This window comes from Nymphaea colorata, chromosome 3, assembly GCF_008831285.2.
Source record: "Nymphaea colorata isolate Beijing-Zhang1983 chromosome 3, ASM883128v2, whole genome shotgun sequence".
Lineage (NCBI taxonomy): Eukaryota > Viridiplantae > Streptophyta > Magnoliopsida > Nymphaeales > Nymphaeaceae > Nymphaea > Nymphaea colorata.
This window is the reverse complement of record NC_045140.1, coordinates 3993868-4008525: the sequence shown is the minus strand read 5'-3', so window position 1 is coordinate 4008525 and position 14658 is coordinate 3993868. Positions and strand designations below refer to the sequence as shown.

The 14658-nt window shown below is 39.2% G+C and overlaps 2 protein-coding genes across 5 annotated transcripts; one reads left to right on the top strand and one right to left on the bottom strand.

The window, feature by feature from the left end:
• The first annotated feature begins 2593 nt into the window (after positions 1-2593).
• Positions 2594-7134, top strand: LOC116249935 (transcription factor FAMA). 2 transcript variants are annotated; one of them, XM_031623249.2, is made up of 5 exons: positions 2594-2789; positions 3228-3331; positions 3444-4097; positions 5402-5875; positions 6863-7134. In XM_031623249.2, exons 2-5 carry the CDS (start codon positions 3305-3307, stop codon positions 6950-6952), a joined length of 1245 nt encoding a protein of 414 aa, XP_031479109.1. In that variant the 5' UTR covers positions 2594-2789; positions 3228-3304; the 3' UTR covers positions 6953-7134. The 2 variants fall into 2 exon arrangements, with proteins under 2 accessions (XP_031479109.1, XP_031479108.1); XM_031623248.2 differs by lacking the exons at positions 2594-2789; positions 3228-3331 and having other exon boundaries at positions 3340-4097.
• A 2659-nt stretch (positions 7135-9793) lies between these two features.
• On the bottom strand, positions 9794-13416 carry LOC116249617 (uncharacterized). Of its 3 annotated transcripts, none has more exons than XM_031622778.2 (4): positions 13291-13416; positions 11139-11647; positions 10831-11056; positions 9794-10757 (listed from the first exon to the last, which is right to left on the bottom strand). In XM_031622778.2, exons 2-4 carry the CDS (start codon positions 11631-11633, stop codon positions 10294-10296), a joined length of 1185 nt encoding a protein of 394 aa, XP_031478638.1. In that variant the 5' UTR covers positions 11634-11647; positions 13291-13416; the 3' UTR covers positions 9794-10293. The 3 variants fall into 3 exon arrangements, with proteins under 3 accessions (XP_031478638.1, XP_031478640.1, XP_031478639.1); XM_031622780.2 differs by lacking the exon at positions 13291-13416 and adding an exon at positions 13166-13267; XM_031622779.2 differs by lacking the exon at positions 13291-13416 and adding an exon at positions 12426-13159.
• Between the last annotated feature and the right edge of the window lie 1242 nt (positions 13417-14658).

Sequence of the window (14658 nt, the reverse complement as noted above, 5' to 3'; positions counted from 1 at the left end):
GGAGCCATCAACGAAACCATATTTGTTCTTGGCTGTAAGGGCCATAGTCATGGACCTACTCCAAGTGATAAAGTTATTTCTTGTAAGAGGTTGAGAGACAAGGATTGCACCCGAGTTACCTAAATGATGAAGGTCAAAGAGAATCACATCATCAGATATCATTTCTAAGCCATTAGTTGGTGATTTTTCAGAAGCAACCATCTGATATAGGAACCCATAATGCTTTGATACCATCTAAAATCAAATTTGATGTAGATGATAGCAAACATATGTATAGAAGAGAATCACTCTGGTGAAGAAACATAACATAAACAAAGAACTCTTAGAAACAAAACAAGAGCATTGCGTAGCACTCAAAAGTCAGAGTGAATTAAAACAATGCTCTACATCACTTCAGAGTAGAAGTGAATATATACATGAGGCTGCTGCTAGAGAATTCTTGCTACAGCAAATACACAAAACAATCAACCAGTATGATGCACAGATTTAAACCTTTTGAACAAATATTAGACCTGCTAACATTGGCTTCGTTCAAGAATCTAAATCTTGGGTTTCATGCAAACTCAAAAGAGGATGGCCAAGTCGGTGTTGGTGTATTACCTTTCACTTGATCATCATCTGGTGTTTATGGTCGGTCCACAACAAATGTATGTTTGACAAAGATCTAAATTTAAATAGGAAGTTCAACTAATATGGGAAAATGCATGGAACACTATAGATGCTCCTTGAAAAAGAATTAGTGGGAGCACCTTGAAAGGAGGCTTTGGATGGAATTGAGCTGCTTGCTAGAGGTTAGAGATCTACATGTGAGTTTACAGTTTTTGAGCTAGCTACTTAATTGGCTAGACATAAACTGGTTTTAAATGTTCATTCCTTTAACCATTTGATATGTTTCCCTAAGAACTATCTGATAATAGACATATTGAAGCTTTTTAGTCCTACAAGTCTTGTTGGAAAATGGCCTTCTAGTTGCATCCTCTTGATTTCTAATAGGCTAGGATGGCAGAAGTGGTTTCATTCAAGGCTGGAGGGAAGGGGCACTAGGCTTTGAAGCTCTTTGCACGATCATCAAGAGTGATGCCCACCTTACTTCAATCTCTTCATGTCACCCATTGGCAGAAGTTGCTGAAATCCTTATGCTTAAATAGTTCTTTGTTTTCTTTGATTGTTTTGTTAAGATGTTTGTGTTCCATTCATTGATAATGTTCTGGTTTAATAAAAGTAGGAACCATAACCTCCAGCAGACTCGTTTCCAGAGTAAAAACATATTTATGGTACTTGAATAGGTCTTGAACCCAAAGTACAATACTTGTTTTACAAATCCATTAGAACCCCAACTGCATACGGACTTACCTCCTTGAATTGAAAGTCTTACATTCCACATCTTCATCTGGGTTTGGATAGAGAAATTCTTCAGCCTCTCACAGCATACTGTCAATCCATTTCATCAGATAACCGTGATTGGATGGAAGATGGCCGGATGATTTCAGCTCCTCCCTCTCTTTCTCTCTCTCTTTCCCCTCTCTTATATATATATATTTTGCACTAAAATCATGCAACAGAAATCATTTTTTAACTCTATATAAACTTGATTTGAAACATGTTATGAGCAAGCAATTAATAACAAACACAACCAAGGTTACAAGTTAACAAAAGAGAAATCATCAAAGTAAAGTTAAGAGGTTGGCGATTGGAAACTTGCGCGTGTACTTGCATGTGAGTGGACGCGCGTCTGCCATTTTAGTAAAGTTTCTTTAAAGAAAATCAATCCCTTTCAAGACAGCTACTAAAAGCTATCTAGAAGCAAAACACAAACAAACGATCTTACATGGATCTTGTCTTGCATCAAAAGAAATGCCAACCAGAACCAGTCTCTAATTTTCCGTCCTTTTCATTTTTTAACACAAAGAAGAAAACAACCACTGTAAACTTTTGTCTACGCTTCTCAAATTGAATATGTATGAGAGAAAGAGAGAGAGCTGACGGGTCAAACACCTAGCCGGACTCAGGACCCATCACAGATCCGAACAAATTTATTTAAGATCTGATCATGACTGTCTCAAACAGGTGGTACAATTTGCGGACTTGGCTTCTTCTGCATTTCTCCACAGTACATTTCGATTGTTCCCTTTCAAAACCAACATGTGGCGCAGAAAGATTGAAACTTCTGGATTACCTTCTCCTTGTTTCTTTTCAATAGTCAAAGGGAAGATTCAGTACTCCTAATGTCTCGTGAAAGAAGTGATAAAACCCCCAACTTTTCCCTTATTCCAGAGGGGACACTCGGCTTCAGCAAGCTTGCGTAACGAGAAATGCAGAAAAATGCAACTTGGCGCTAACTTTTCCCACTTGAAAAGGTGATGAAATTGATGACAAAGAAGGGAGAGATCTATAGAGAGCGACAGAGTTGTGATTTAATTTAAAGAGATGTCGTGAGGAATGTGAGGTGAAAAGAAAGAGAGCGGCCAATGGGAGACGTAGAAAAAGAAAACTCCCTTGTGAAAGGATTAAATAATGGAGGTGCATGGCTTCAAATTAAACCTTCTTCAATTAATGCACCAGAAGCTCCTCCAAACCCTTTTGATATCAATCTTGCACCGGCAAGGCAATTCTTCTATCTAACACCACCACGGGAAGGAAAAATCGATGCCAGTAAAACCCCGCTCTTTTCTTTTCAGAAAGAAAAGAGAGAAAGCAACCTTACCATCTCATTCTCATGATCTCTGGTTCTGGTGCATGTTGGATTTCTTCTTCAAACCAAAAGTTTGCTTTTAATTTTCTTTCTACTGGTATTTTCTTGTTCTTCGCATCTTGTCCTTGCTGTTTACACTTCGCTTAAACATTGGTCGTTTAGTTCTATATATGATCAATTTAGTTGTATATCTATTGATCTCTTTGAAACCTTTTTCCCTTGAATTTTAATTCTTCATGTCTGACAACAAACTTTATGTTGGTCATGGTGGGTTATTCGCATGTCCGAATATGTACAGTTTCTCTTTAAATGGTTTTTCTTTTTTTTTTTAATTGTCATCATTTCTAGCACAAAACTCATGTTGGTGGCGGATTCGTCTATACCAACAATATAGACTATAGACCCATATTATTTTCTGATCATCACGTTATAGGTCAACTTAATTCTTCGTTGTTATATGCAGTGCATATCTTCTCTTTTAACCGCAGTAAAAATCCGTGATAAAAAATTTGTGTGTTTTTGTCTTGTCTTTCAGAAAAGGGCAGCCAGTCTCTGGTTTTTTGCCGTAAGAAGTTGGACGGTACATGAAAGTGACATTCAGCCTGTAACTATATGGACAAGGAGGAAGAGAGTTACTCGGTATCGTAGCGGCGAAACTCTTCTTGAAAACCTTCTCTTGTCTGCTCACACTTTCACTAATCTTTTCTCAATTGTGTTGAAAATGTTGTCTTGCTGGCCTGAATCCTTTCAGGGATCCTTCCCGGCGGCTCTCTCCGGCGGCCTTGATTATCAGTTCGATCATCACCAGTTTCTGAGAACGCGAGAGAGCTCGGAAGGAGGTGCAATGGTGGATTATATGCTCGCCAATCCTCAGTTGACATCTTCCTCAACTGGACTTGGCACGGCGAATTCGCCGGACAGATTGAGCTTCGCCGACGTGATGCAGTTTGCCGAGTATGGGACGAAGAACGTGACGATCCAGAACGGTGAGAATGAGGGCAGGTGCCCGGAAAATGGACTGGACCCAGTCTACTTCCTCAAATTCCCAGTTCTAAATGAGAAGATTCAAGACCCGCAGATGGTCTCTCCATCTGCGACTGAAGCAATCGCAAGCTGCGACCGGATACCGGCCGCGACCGAGGATGAAACCGAGGGTGGTTGCTCGGAAAATGCATCGGTGCAGTTCAGCCATCGTTTTGATGGCAGCAGTGATGCACAGAAGCTTACCGGCGGCACTGGGGACATGAAGAACAACCGCCGGAAGAGGCCGAGGTCCTTGAAAACTACTGAAGAAGTGGAGAGCCAAAGAATGACACATATTGCAGTTGAAAGAAACAGAAGAAGACAGATGAATGAGCACCTCAGAGTGTTGCGATCGTTAATGCCAGGATCCTACGTCCAAAGGGTAAAAACTGCAGCTTATATGGAACTGCAACTGCGCATACTTCTGCACATACGCACATTCGTTAAACTTACTATATCATTAGACAATATACGTGAACATAATTGCTATTCTTGTGGCTTTTAAAAAAATTTATTGAACCTTAAACAGTAAATTGTTCGTGAACCGTAAAATTAGGCACATGAATGTGGTCTTTGTAGCTAAAATTTCAGCAGAAATATGTTTGAAATCAAGTTCTGCCAATGCGTAGATAAAAACTTCGATCAGCTCAATTGTTCTTTTCAAGTGGCTATTTAGATATCCTTGTCAAAATTTGATCTGTTCATCAAGGAAACGCATGGCTTGTTGAAGCAATGTAATTAGAATTTTCTTAGCACGTGGAGACATTCGTGAGTAGTTTTACAATGCCATGCAAATCCTGGGTTCAGTTATATTTCTTAATCCTGGATTTATTTTCTTCTTTGATCTTATTTATGTGGCGGTTCTGGAAATATGAAATATAATTTGCTTTAGATAGAAAGAGAGAGAGACAGAGTATGTTGATTTTTGAAAGATGATACTTCCAGTACATAGTTTGTCAGTTTGTTGCGTGTACTTTCCACCATAACTTACACTGCTCCCTCTTCATCTGTAAAGATCTTACCTCCGAAATAAAAATGTGACATTTTGGTTCATGCTTGATAAGTTAATTGAGAACACTGAATCAAAAGATCAGAAGTTTTAAATTGTTGACCTTTCAATAGCTCAAAGTTGAATGTGTGATCATTCTTCATGATCTGCAAACACAATAGAAAACAACATATGCATGGTTTTTAATACACATGAGTACTTGAGTAAGGCCCACACCTATACCTATACCGGTACTCAAAATAGGTTGTTGGATACACTTGGGTACTTTTTAGATCAAGACTGATCCAAACAACTTAATTTACTTGATTTAATTTTTTTCAACTTAGTTTTCATTTTGTTTTTAGAAGAGTTGTTCACTAATGTGTAATGTTTTCATTTATATTACTTGTTTATTTACATATTGGTTTGTTTTTATTTTTTGGTGTTATTTTGCATATATACATATAGATGTATATTTTGCATGTATACTTTATGTATGTCCAACCTGCATTTCCGTAGTTATACCCAAGCCATACTCATACCGATGTGACTTAGCGTGGTTATATAAAATGTGATGGGTATATGAAGATCACTATATATATATATATATATATATATATATATATATATAAACACACCCCAAGAGAGGCATCTATGGATCGTTTGACATGAAGCGTGCTCCTCTGTTTTTCAATCAGGGTGATCAAGCTTCAATCATCGGTGGTGCTATTGAGTTCGTTCGAGAACTAGAGCAGCTGCTCCAGTGTCTGGAGTCCCAGAAGCGGCGCCGAATGTTGGGTGGTGAGATTTTGACAAGGCCTCCACTGGAGTCCTCCCCACCAATAGGAATGCCACTGCCACCGCCGCTGCCACCACCACCGCCACCACCACTACCACCACCCTTTTATCCAGGATTGCCGCTACCTGGGGACCAACTGAAGATGGCAGATTATGAGACAGGGCTCAGGGAGGAGATGGCTGAGAACAAGTCATGCTTGGCCGACATCGAGGTGAAACTCCTGGGATTCGACGCCATGATCAAGATCTTGTCGAGGAGGAGGCCTGGCCAGCTGCTGAAAACCATAGCTGCACTGGAAGACCTGCAGCTCAATATTCTTCATACCAACATCACCACAATTGAGCAGACGGTTCTCTACTCTTTTAATGTCAAGGTAATTAATTGGTATATTTAGCTGCTATTACTGCATAGTACTGTGGCTGCTAGCTCTAGTAAAAGCATATAGCTGACAAACTTACGAGTGGACTCATGAAGAAGAATGCCTAACGAAAAGTTCGTTTTGATGTTAAAATTCTTTAGAATTAGTAACATATTAATCCGAGCTATAGGTTTTTGTCTTGCTTAGTTTCATTCATCCAAACTTATGTCTTGTTTCAACAGCATATAATTATTCATGAGGGGGAACCAACAAGAGATGTAAGTACCTTTAGTAGGATCCAAGTACCCTAAGGGGTGTAAAGTAGCTGGACGAATTAGCGTGAAAGTCTGATCGCCAGTTCAGTCTTTAAAGACAGTGCTTCTATGGATTGTAAATGATGGATGCACAACACCCTAATTGACGGCCTACTCCTCACTTAGGTCCTGAAGTTATCCTATACCTCTGGGGCAGGGGGATGAGCTTTGGCCTCTTAAGGGTATCTCCTCCCATGTAGGATCCAAGTGATCATTGGATTGGCTCATGATCATATCGTTGTTTAATAGCCTTTAGAATGCATGCTTAAAGTTGCAAAAAGAAGGGGAATTCTAGCGATAGTTTTTAGTCAATACTGACATTTCAGCACGGTCTTTGGGTGGCCTGGCTGGTTCACTGAGCTGGCTCATCATTGATTTGCGTTGGCAATTCAGCAACTAAGCTTGGTTGACTTGGCAGAATCGATGCTCTTTCACTCACATGTTTGTGCGTGTTAGACTGTGTCAGACGGATGAGGCGATTCAGATGGAAACTTATACGCGTCACTATATTAGGGGGCAATACTCGGAAGTCAAATTGAAGAACCCATGTGATATAAGTGGCAAATAAAAGAGAAACCCAATTTAACCAAGTGAACCTTGTTTGCTTTCGAGTTACAAGTTCGTTGCTGTTGCTATTGGTATAGAAGCTCATGCTTTTGGCCTTTTCTTTTGTCTTTTTCTTAACTAGATTGTTGGGGAGTCAAGGCTTACAGCAGAAGATATAGCCAATTCGGTGCAGCAGATTTTCAGCTTCATTCATGCCAGTGCCACCATGTGAATGCAGCCCCAAGAAGCTCGGATCATTCTAGAAAACAAATAATAAAGTGGAAGTAAAAAGGCCACAAGTTAAAATTACTAAAAACCTGTAGTAAATTTATGGTTTCTATATTTGCATGTCTTTTTACATCATCTCTGTAATGCTTTGAGCTTATGTAAGCAGTGCCATTGTGTTGATTGTGAGAGCTTTGTTTGCTTGTGAAGAAGCGGGGTCGATTGTACACTGACGACTGGCTATGGCTTGATGAACATCTCCAGAGTCAACGTGGTGAGGTTCTTCCATGCATGCCTTGGAATTACATGTCAGGGGATGTTTTTGGTTGTATTATGCAGGGCTATCATTTCATCATGGAAGAGAACTCTGCTGTTTTCATGCCTAGGGCTTTGCCCTATTGTAACCTTCATGTGTAGCACATGAAGCCAAAGCCCTAAGGGGAATAAGTAGCCCTAAAGCCAGAGTAGCACCCTATACGTTACCTTGATATAAGGAGCAGAGTTGATTCTATCATCTGTGACCGCATTTAGTTTTAAATATAAGGGATCTTACATCCCCAGCTTCAGTTGGTCTCATCCAATAATTCTCTATACAAATGGCAGGCCCAAAGTGAACATAAGGTGACCATTCATCATCATAATGGACGGTGGACATTTTAGATCCCTTCCACAGTGGGATCAGGTTTTATTTGTTATACCCTATATGTGAAATGAAAACTTAGGATAGATGAAGACATTCTTATTGTTGAGATTGATGCCATATGGAGCAAGCTTTTAGGGGGTGTTTGATAGTCTCATATTTGAGATCCTTATATTTAAGACCCAAGGTCCTTAGTTTGATGAACCATGAATTCTATCATTGGTCATTTGTTACAACAGGAAAACCATGTCACTTCAAATCCACATTAGATCCATTGATTTCAAATATGGAGTAATCAAACACCCTTTAAGGTGAGACATGCCCAGATGGTTTCAGCATTATTGACTTCATTGAAGTGAATTTGCTTTTAATAATAACAAAAAAATAAACCATAATCTGTTTTGCTTCCAAAAGAGCGTTGGTGTCACCGATTTCTCAAATATCCAGAGACATCATCTGCCGGCGTCATACTGAAAGTTGGCTAAATGGTGATCATATTTGCCTGTCATACTTAATTGATAAAAAAACTACCAATGGCAATGGGATAAAGGCAAAAACCTAAAGAAGACAAAATCAATCATGGGAATGATGAAATTCTGCTTCCGCAAATTAGCTTGCTTATATATTAAACATCCTTCCGAACATATACCTTGAATAACAATTTGAGAAAACACGCATATAGATAGAATGTCAGGTATTCGGAAAGCTTAGGTCACGGGCAGAACCAGAAATTTAAGTTATGGGGTGCCAGTACATAACCAAATGGGAAAAAAATACTTATAAATCAAACAGATATATTGCTAAAAAATATACAAGTAGAGTAATGTACATAATTGTTTCCTGTGACAGAATATCATTAACAAACTACTTATTGCAATTAGGATGCAAATAGACTTCAAAAGCCAAAGGAGAAAAAGAACACTATAAATTAAGAAATAAGAACGAAAAGAAGACATGCATGTGAAAGTCCTTGTTATAAATAATCAAATCTTTTGTTCAATAGGTGAAAAAGGACTCTACAAGTGGATAGAAAAATGAAGAAGGTCAGAAAAAATTCTATACGAGAGAGAGAGAGAGAGAGAGAGAGAGAGAGAAAGAGAGGCGCTCAGGTTGAAGGTCTCCTATTGCTCCTTAAAATTAAGGTTAGAGTCTTGGAGAGGACCTTTCCAAAGATGGGTTGGGTTTAGGGGGGCACCAGCCCCATGTAAAAAGCTAGCTAATGTGATGAACCTCAACCTCTCCGCTGACTTAAACGTGGCTTGGCAATTCCAACAAGCCATATTTTTAATGAACCATGAGCGGCTTCCGCTCGAGAAACGGATTCACACTGACAAGAGTGGATGGAATCCAAAGCTGCAAAGCCACCATCCCCAGCTCAGGCACAGATTCCAATTAATCAGCTCTGCAACTCCTTCTGGAGGTTACCAAAATTTTCTTTCCTGAGCGAGCAATCGATCCAAATTCCAATTATCAATTCTTCACTCTCAGATAGGGAGGCAACAGAACTTTTTTATTGGAAGGGAAGGACACTGCTCTTCCTGTCCTACGGCTGCTAAGCCCTGTCTCTGTATACGTTGCAAGGGCATGTGGAGTTTGGTGTTTGTGTTCCATCAGCATTCAATGCGTTATCTAGGACAGGATTACAAGGGAACCCATATATCAGTTAACTTTTGTGGAGAGTATGAGGGAGCAGATTAGGGGCTTGTTGGGCATCAAATTAAAACATGTAAAATGAGGTGCCTGTATCTATTTGAGAGTGACTTTTTGAATTATTGGAGAATCTGCCACTGTTTTTTTATTAATAACTTGTTTCCGCACCAAACAGTTGAAATGCGCACATTGAAAATTTGTATTATGCTAGTGTTTATGTTTTTTTAGAGGCATCGTAATTTTAGCTTACCATTCCATTAGATATAACTAAATGAAGGCAACAACATATTATATTTTAGAAAAAGATGTGTATTGTGGCGTATTGTATTCTGTACCATGTGCCTTGTGGTGACAGACTTCTGTGCAGAGAATGCCTCCATTTGACTTCAACTAGATCACTTCAGTGCTACCCAACACACACATTTAGATGCTCTGAGCATCTGCTCTAACTCCGCAAACCCACTAGAATAACCCAACAGCAACCTCCTTTGGAGGTCAGAAGCGATAGAATGCCTGTTGTAGGGAACCAGCAACCGCAGTTAATTAGAGGAAGCACCGTTAAGCAACAAAGAGTCAGAGTTTACCGATAGATTTCATAAAAAAAAAGTTCAGTAAGTTGCATTTCAATTTTTTTTTTTTTCTGTCACAAGATTGAAGCCAAACCTACACTAAGCAATGTTATGGATCAAAGTCTCAAAGAGATCAGATTATGATTATACAACAATTGTCAGAGACAACCACATATATTTTCCAAGAAGGGCAAAGGACCAAGCAAAACGTCCAATCTGGTTGAGCTCTTCCATGTCTGCCATGAACAAACCACCTCAAAAAAGTGACAAAGAATGGTATTAGGAATACTGCACTGAGAAGGAATTAGCTGAACGACCTTCCATCTACCTATCGGAACGACCTGACACAAGGCATGTGAACCTATAATTAACTAGTCTAGGTACGGGATATAGCTCCCTATAAACTGTCTATAACATAACAATAGAGAAGCATCTGCTACACTGATAGTGTTCGGTGGAATTTGGTGGCAAGAGATGGAAAAAAATAGGTTAATCACCCAAATAATCATTCCACATTGCGTTTGCAATTGAGTCTCGCAGTTGAGAGGCAATTTCTTCCTCTATCCCTTGACCAGTATCTTTTGGTTCTTGGTTCTCAGGCATCAACCGAATTTCCCCTACATGCTCTTCCTTCTCTTCCTTCATAAATATCCAGTCATCTTTCCTCTCCCTCCGGATGTGGTTATGTATGACGCAGGCAGCTATGACCACCTTCACCTGTGTTTTGATATGGTAAAGAGGCTCTGTCTTCAAAATGGGAAAACGTGCTTTCAAGACCCCAAAAGCTCGATCAATAGTACTTCGCAACAAGGAATGGCGGTAGTTAAATAACTCTTTAGCATTCTCTGGAGGACAACCATCAGTAAATTCACTTAGGCAATAGCGAACACCATCATACGGAGCAAGAAGGCCCTGCATGTTTGGGTACTCGCCGTCAACAAGATAGAATTTCCCTGCAAATAAAAAAGTGTCAAACATCATGATAAGCTACCACCTATGAGTTCCATGTGAGCAATTATCTGATACCTTCGGGGATTATAAGTTTATCAGACCTTGTAAGTGCAGAATGTAGTACATGCGAATCTGGTACAGACCCTTCCCACCCAGCCAAAACATACTGAAAACATAAATCAAATGAACAAGCAGCCATAACATTTTGGGAAATGAAGCCACTTTTATTACGAAATGGATCACGTTCATCAACACCAACTGCAGCAGGTATATGTATCCCGTCTATTACTCCAACACAATCCTAATAAGCAATTGAAATGTAAGATTAGACAAAGCAAAAATATAAGAAGAAACATAACTATAAATTTAAAAACCTTCATTACCTTAAAATATGGATAGAATCTAGGATCATTTAAGATTTCAGAAGGAGTGTCAGAATTTGGCATCTGGAAGAAAAGTGGAGCAAGTGCAACAACAGCGTCCAAGACCATATGAAAATAGCGACTAATGGTTTCACCAGAGCGATTGAAGCGCTTTTGAAGAACACGGTTGCGCTCATTGTGTCCTATTATATATAGGAAAGTTGATACTTGCTCTTTAATTGGTATTGATCTTGTGTTACGCAATAACCCTTTCGTTGCTAATATTCTGCATAGTTTTTTGAAAACTCGTTTGTCCATACGTAGATCTTCATGAAATTGCGCATCATGAACATCAAGAATTTCATCCTTAAAATCTGAATCTTTAAATACTGGAACTTCACATGGTTCTTCTAATGGAACCGGTTCATGATACCAAGCACCAATATTAGCAACAGCAGCTGCTGCAATGGTCGCAGCAGCTACCATCAGGTCCTCCGAGTCATCATCAGAACTCATTGTAATTGTGTCATCTGTCGATACAGAAACAGATTTTCAGAAATAAGACACTATTCTAATAATAGTAAATTGCTAAACAAGCACAAAGAAGCATTACCCTAAAAAACAAAAGAGATTACCCTAATCAGGAATTCAATTGGTTCAAAACTTCAAATTACCATTTTGACTCCCATCAGATAAAACAGAAAGTTTCAAATTGAAGCAAAAGAATAAGCCAAACGTATCTACATCACATGAGAAATTGATCAAAGATGCACCCTTCAGGCTTCAACTCAAAATGGGAAAACGGAGAAGAAGAATTACCGTAGTATCATAGATTTGCACGCATAACAAAAATAACTTTAGCTACACAAGGTAAATGATGATTAATGAATCCTTCACGAAGATGAAGGGCCACGAAATGTCTAGCCTGTTTGGAACACATAGCCAGCATCTGAATCCTATCTGGTAGCTTGCCAAAATATGGCCAGCTTAATTAACATCCGTAAGTATGGCCATGGTAAAAGATAATTCGTCTATATAAATCCTAGAAATTTACACAACCATGAGCCATCTGGTACCCTCTAGCTAGCCCCCCGTTCATATTTTTTATCCTATTAAACACTATTCATCGCTCGTCAGTATTGAAACCATTGACCATGGCACCCACTCACAGTCCACAGACTCCTATTCGCATCAGATACATCAATGCCCATGCCAAAATTTGACAAGCCTGACTTATAGTTACAGAGATCTAATGCACACAGAGCCACTAGAGCTTCTAGCTGGGATTACATTGCCAAAATTACTCACTTCACTGGGTATAGTCACCAACATAATATGTTATGCCCTCCAAATCTTTCATCATCGAGGACGAAGCATAATCAATAGTGACGAATTTGCCACTTTCTTCCAGGAAATTCTGCTTGCCTATCTCAGTCTGCACTTGGTGATACATGCTCTCTTATCTCTTTGATCGAAGAAAACCTAAAGATCATTGCGACGTCGAATTTCTCTAACGTTCTTCTCTCGCTGTTTGTATGATTCGAGTAGACGCTTCCTCAATCTCATTGTTCCAAAAGAGGCACGAAACTGACACCAATAGATCCAAGAACATTCCCAGGAAAAGCAATAAACATGACCCTATCAACCCTCACTTCCAACGACACGCAGCCTTTTGTTCGGCAAAATGTGCACATCGGAATTCGTCGGCAACCATTTTCAGAGGCACGTTTTCCTTCACATTCCGAGGCTCTCCCGGCCTGCCGGGAAGTTTCTCCTCCCTCAGAAACCCTCGACCACTCGATGCCACACCGGGCAACGCCAATATCAGAAGCCAAAGAGAGCAAATTCCACAATGTTGAGCAACCAAAGGCCACAACTCAAAACGCGTAAATCACCTAATGTATACGCTCTGCTCGCAGTAAACTACAGAAGATTCAGATTCTGCAATTCTAACCAAAGAAGGAAAACCGCTCATGCTAATCCACATCAGCATTGTGTTAACAGAAAAAGGAAAAACCCTCATGCAGAATTAAAAGACCAAAATCTACCAGGAAAAGAGAAGGCCCAAATTTTCCCTTCAGGACAAAATGAATGAACAGTTATGCATCAAAAACAACTAAAAATTGAAAAGGTTAAAAGGAATGAAGCAAACGAAGAAGGAATAGAAACCTACCCAGGGTTCCAAGTAAAACAGAGAGAGAGAGAGAGAGAGAGAGAGAGGGTTCGCGTTTGATAAATTCTCAGGGATTCTCAGGTCCGGGAAACTGTTTCTTAAGGAAAATCGAAAAAACTTTTATTCATAGGACGCTTTGCAGAAAAGGCCTCAAGTTTTAGGGATAAATGACTGACGCCACCTTAAGGCAGGGAGCTCGGATAAAGAACAAGAAAATTACCTGATAGGAAACTGGAAACCAGAAAATTTCTTGTCCCGCTTGAGTACTCCTGAAAACAGGTTGTTTATTATGTCATTTTACTTGCAATGGTAGTGTGATAATCAATAGGTGCCACACTTATCATATTGCCAGTGGAATGCTAGAGGTTTTGCTCAACAGATTTGAGTCGATGAATAAACAAATCCGGCTTGCATTTCCAGTAGTTTTGATCCGCATAGGTCCAAAATGAGAATGATTTCCATGTTATGCTGTTAACCTCAAAATTGTGTTGTCAAGGATTACTTGAAGGGACAGCGGGGCATTTTTTTTATTCATAACTTGTTCGCCAATATAAGGGTTTTCCATTTTTTTGGTCTTTATTATAAGCCACAACATATAACTTGCTCCAGATCCAATTGCTCCAGATCCAAGGCTGAAGGGATATACAGTTCTTTGAAAGTAGGGTACTTTCTTTTTTTGATTTTGTTAATTAGTTTAAGTTACCTATTAGTCAATTTTTTAACAAAGAAAAAGAGACAAAATTGTAGAGGCAAATTTGACGATAGCTTTTTTCTTTATATATATATATATATATATATATATATATATATATATATATATATATATATATATATATAAGAAAAGACACACTTGGTGAAAGATGTAAAGCTAGGTGTTATGGGCCTTCACGGAAGAACATGAAATGATCAGCCCCCCTTTCTGCAACGCATCGCAGATTGGCAATGGGAATGGATGTCATAGGATGAACATACATTTTATGCCCTCTCATGCAAGCTTATAATAAATAAGCTCTTCTTGACTAATAAACTTTTATTTATAAGTTCGGGTGAACGGAAGGAATAGTTCACACTACCATCCAATCGAAAGCCAAAGTTTTCACACTTTTCCTATCCCCCCAAAGGACTGGACATGCTTTAGCGACTTGAGATGATGTCCTTGCTATGCTTCAACTTGCATATCAGTATTTCTCCTTTTACAATATAAAGAGTTGATATCATGAGAATTCGAAACAAAGACGTCGTTGCACCAGACTTCCTTAAGGGATAACCTTTGTTTGCACAGGTCAAGTTCTTTCTATACTTGTAATAAGAAGTTACAAGAACTTCCAAGGGGTATTTTCGACATTTGGCTTTCCCAGACAGAATTAG

Coding starts and splice junctions, on each gene's coding strand:
- LOC116249935 (XM_031623248.2), top strand. CDS start 3,414: ATGTTGTCTTGCTGGCCTGAATCCTTTCAGGGATCCTTCCCGGCGGCT. Junction 4,098..5,401: donor CAGGATCCTACGTCCAAAGG/GTAAAAACTGCA, acceptor TTTTTCAATCAG/GGTGATCAAGCTTCAATCAT. Junction 5,876..6,862: donor TCTACTCTTTTAATGTCAAG/GTAATTAATTGG, acceptor TTTCTTAACTAG/ATTGTTGGGGAGTCAAGGCT.
- LOC116249617 (XM_031622778.2), bottom strand. CDS start 11,633: ATGAGTTCTGATGATGACTCGGAGGACCTGATGGTAGCTGCTGCGACC. Junction 11,057..11,138: donor GATTCTATCCATATTTTAAG/GTAATGAAGGTT, acceptor ATTGCTTATTAG/GATTGTGTTGGAGTAATAGA. Junction 10,758..10,830: donor TAAACTTATAATCCCCGAAG/GTATCAGATAAT, acceptor TTTTATTTGCAG/GGAAATTCTATCTTGTTGAC.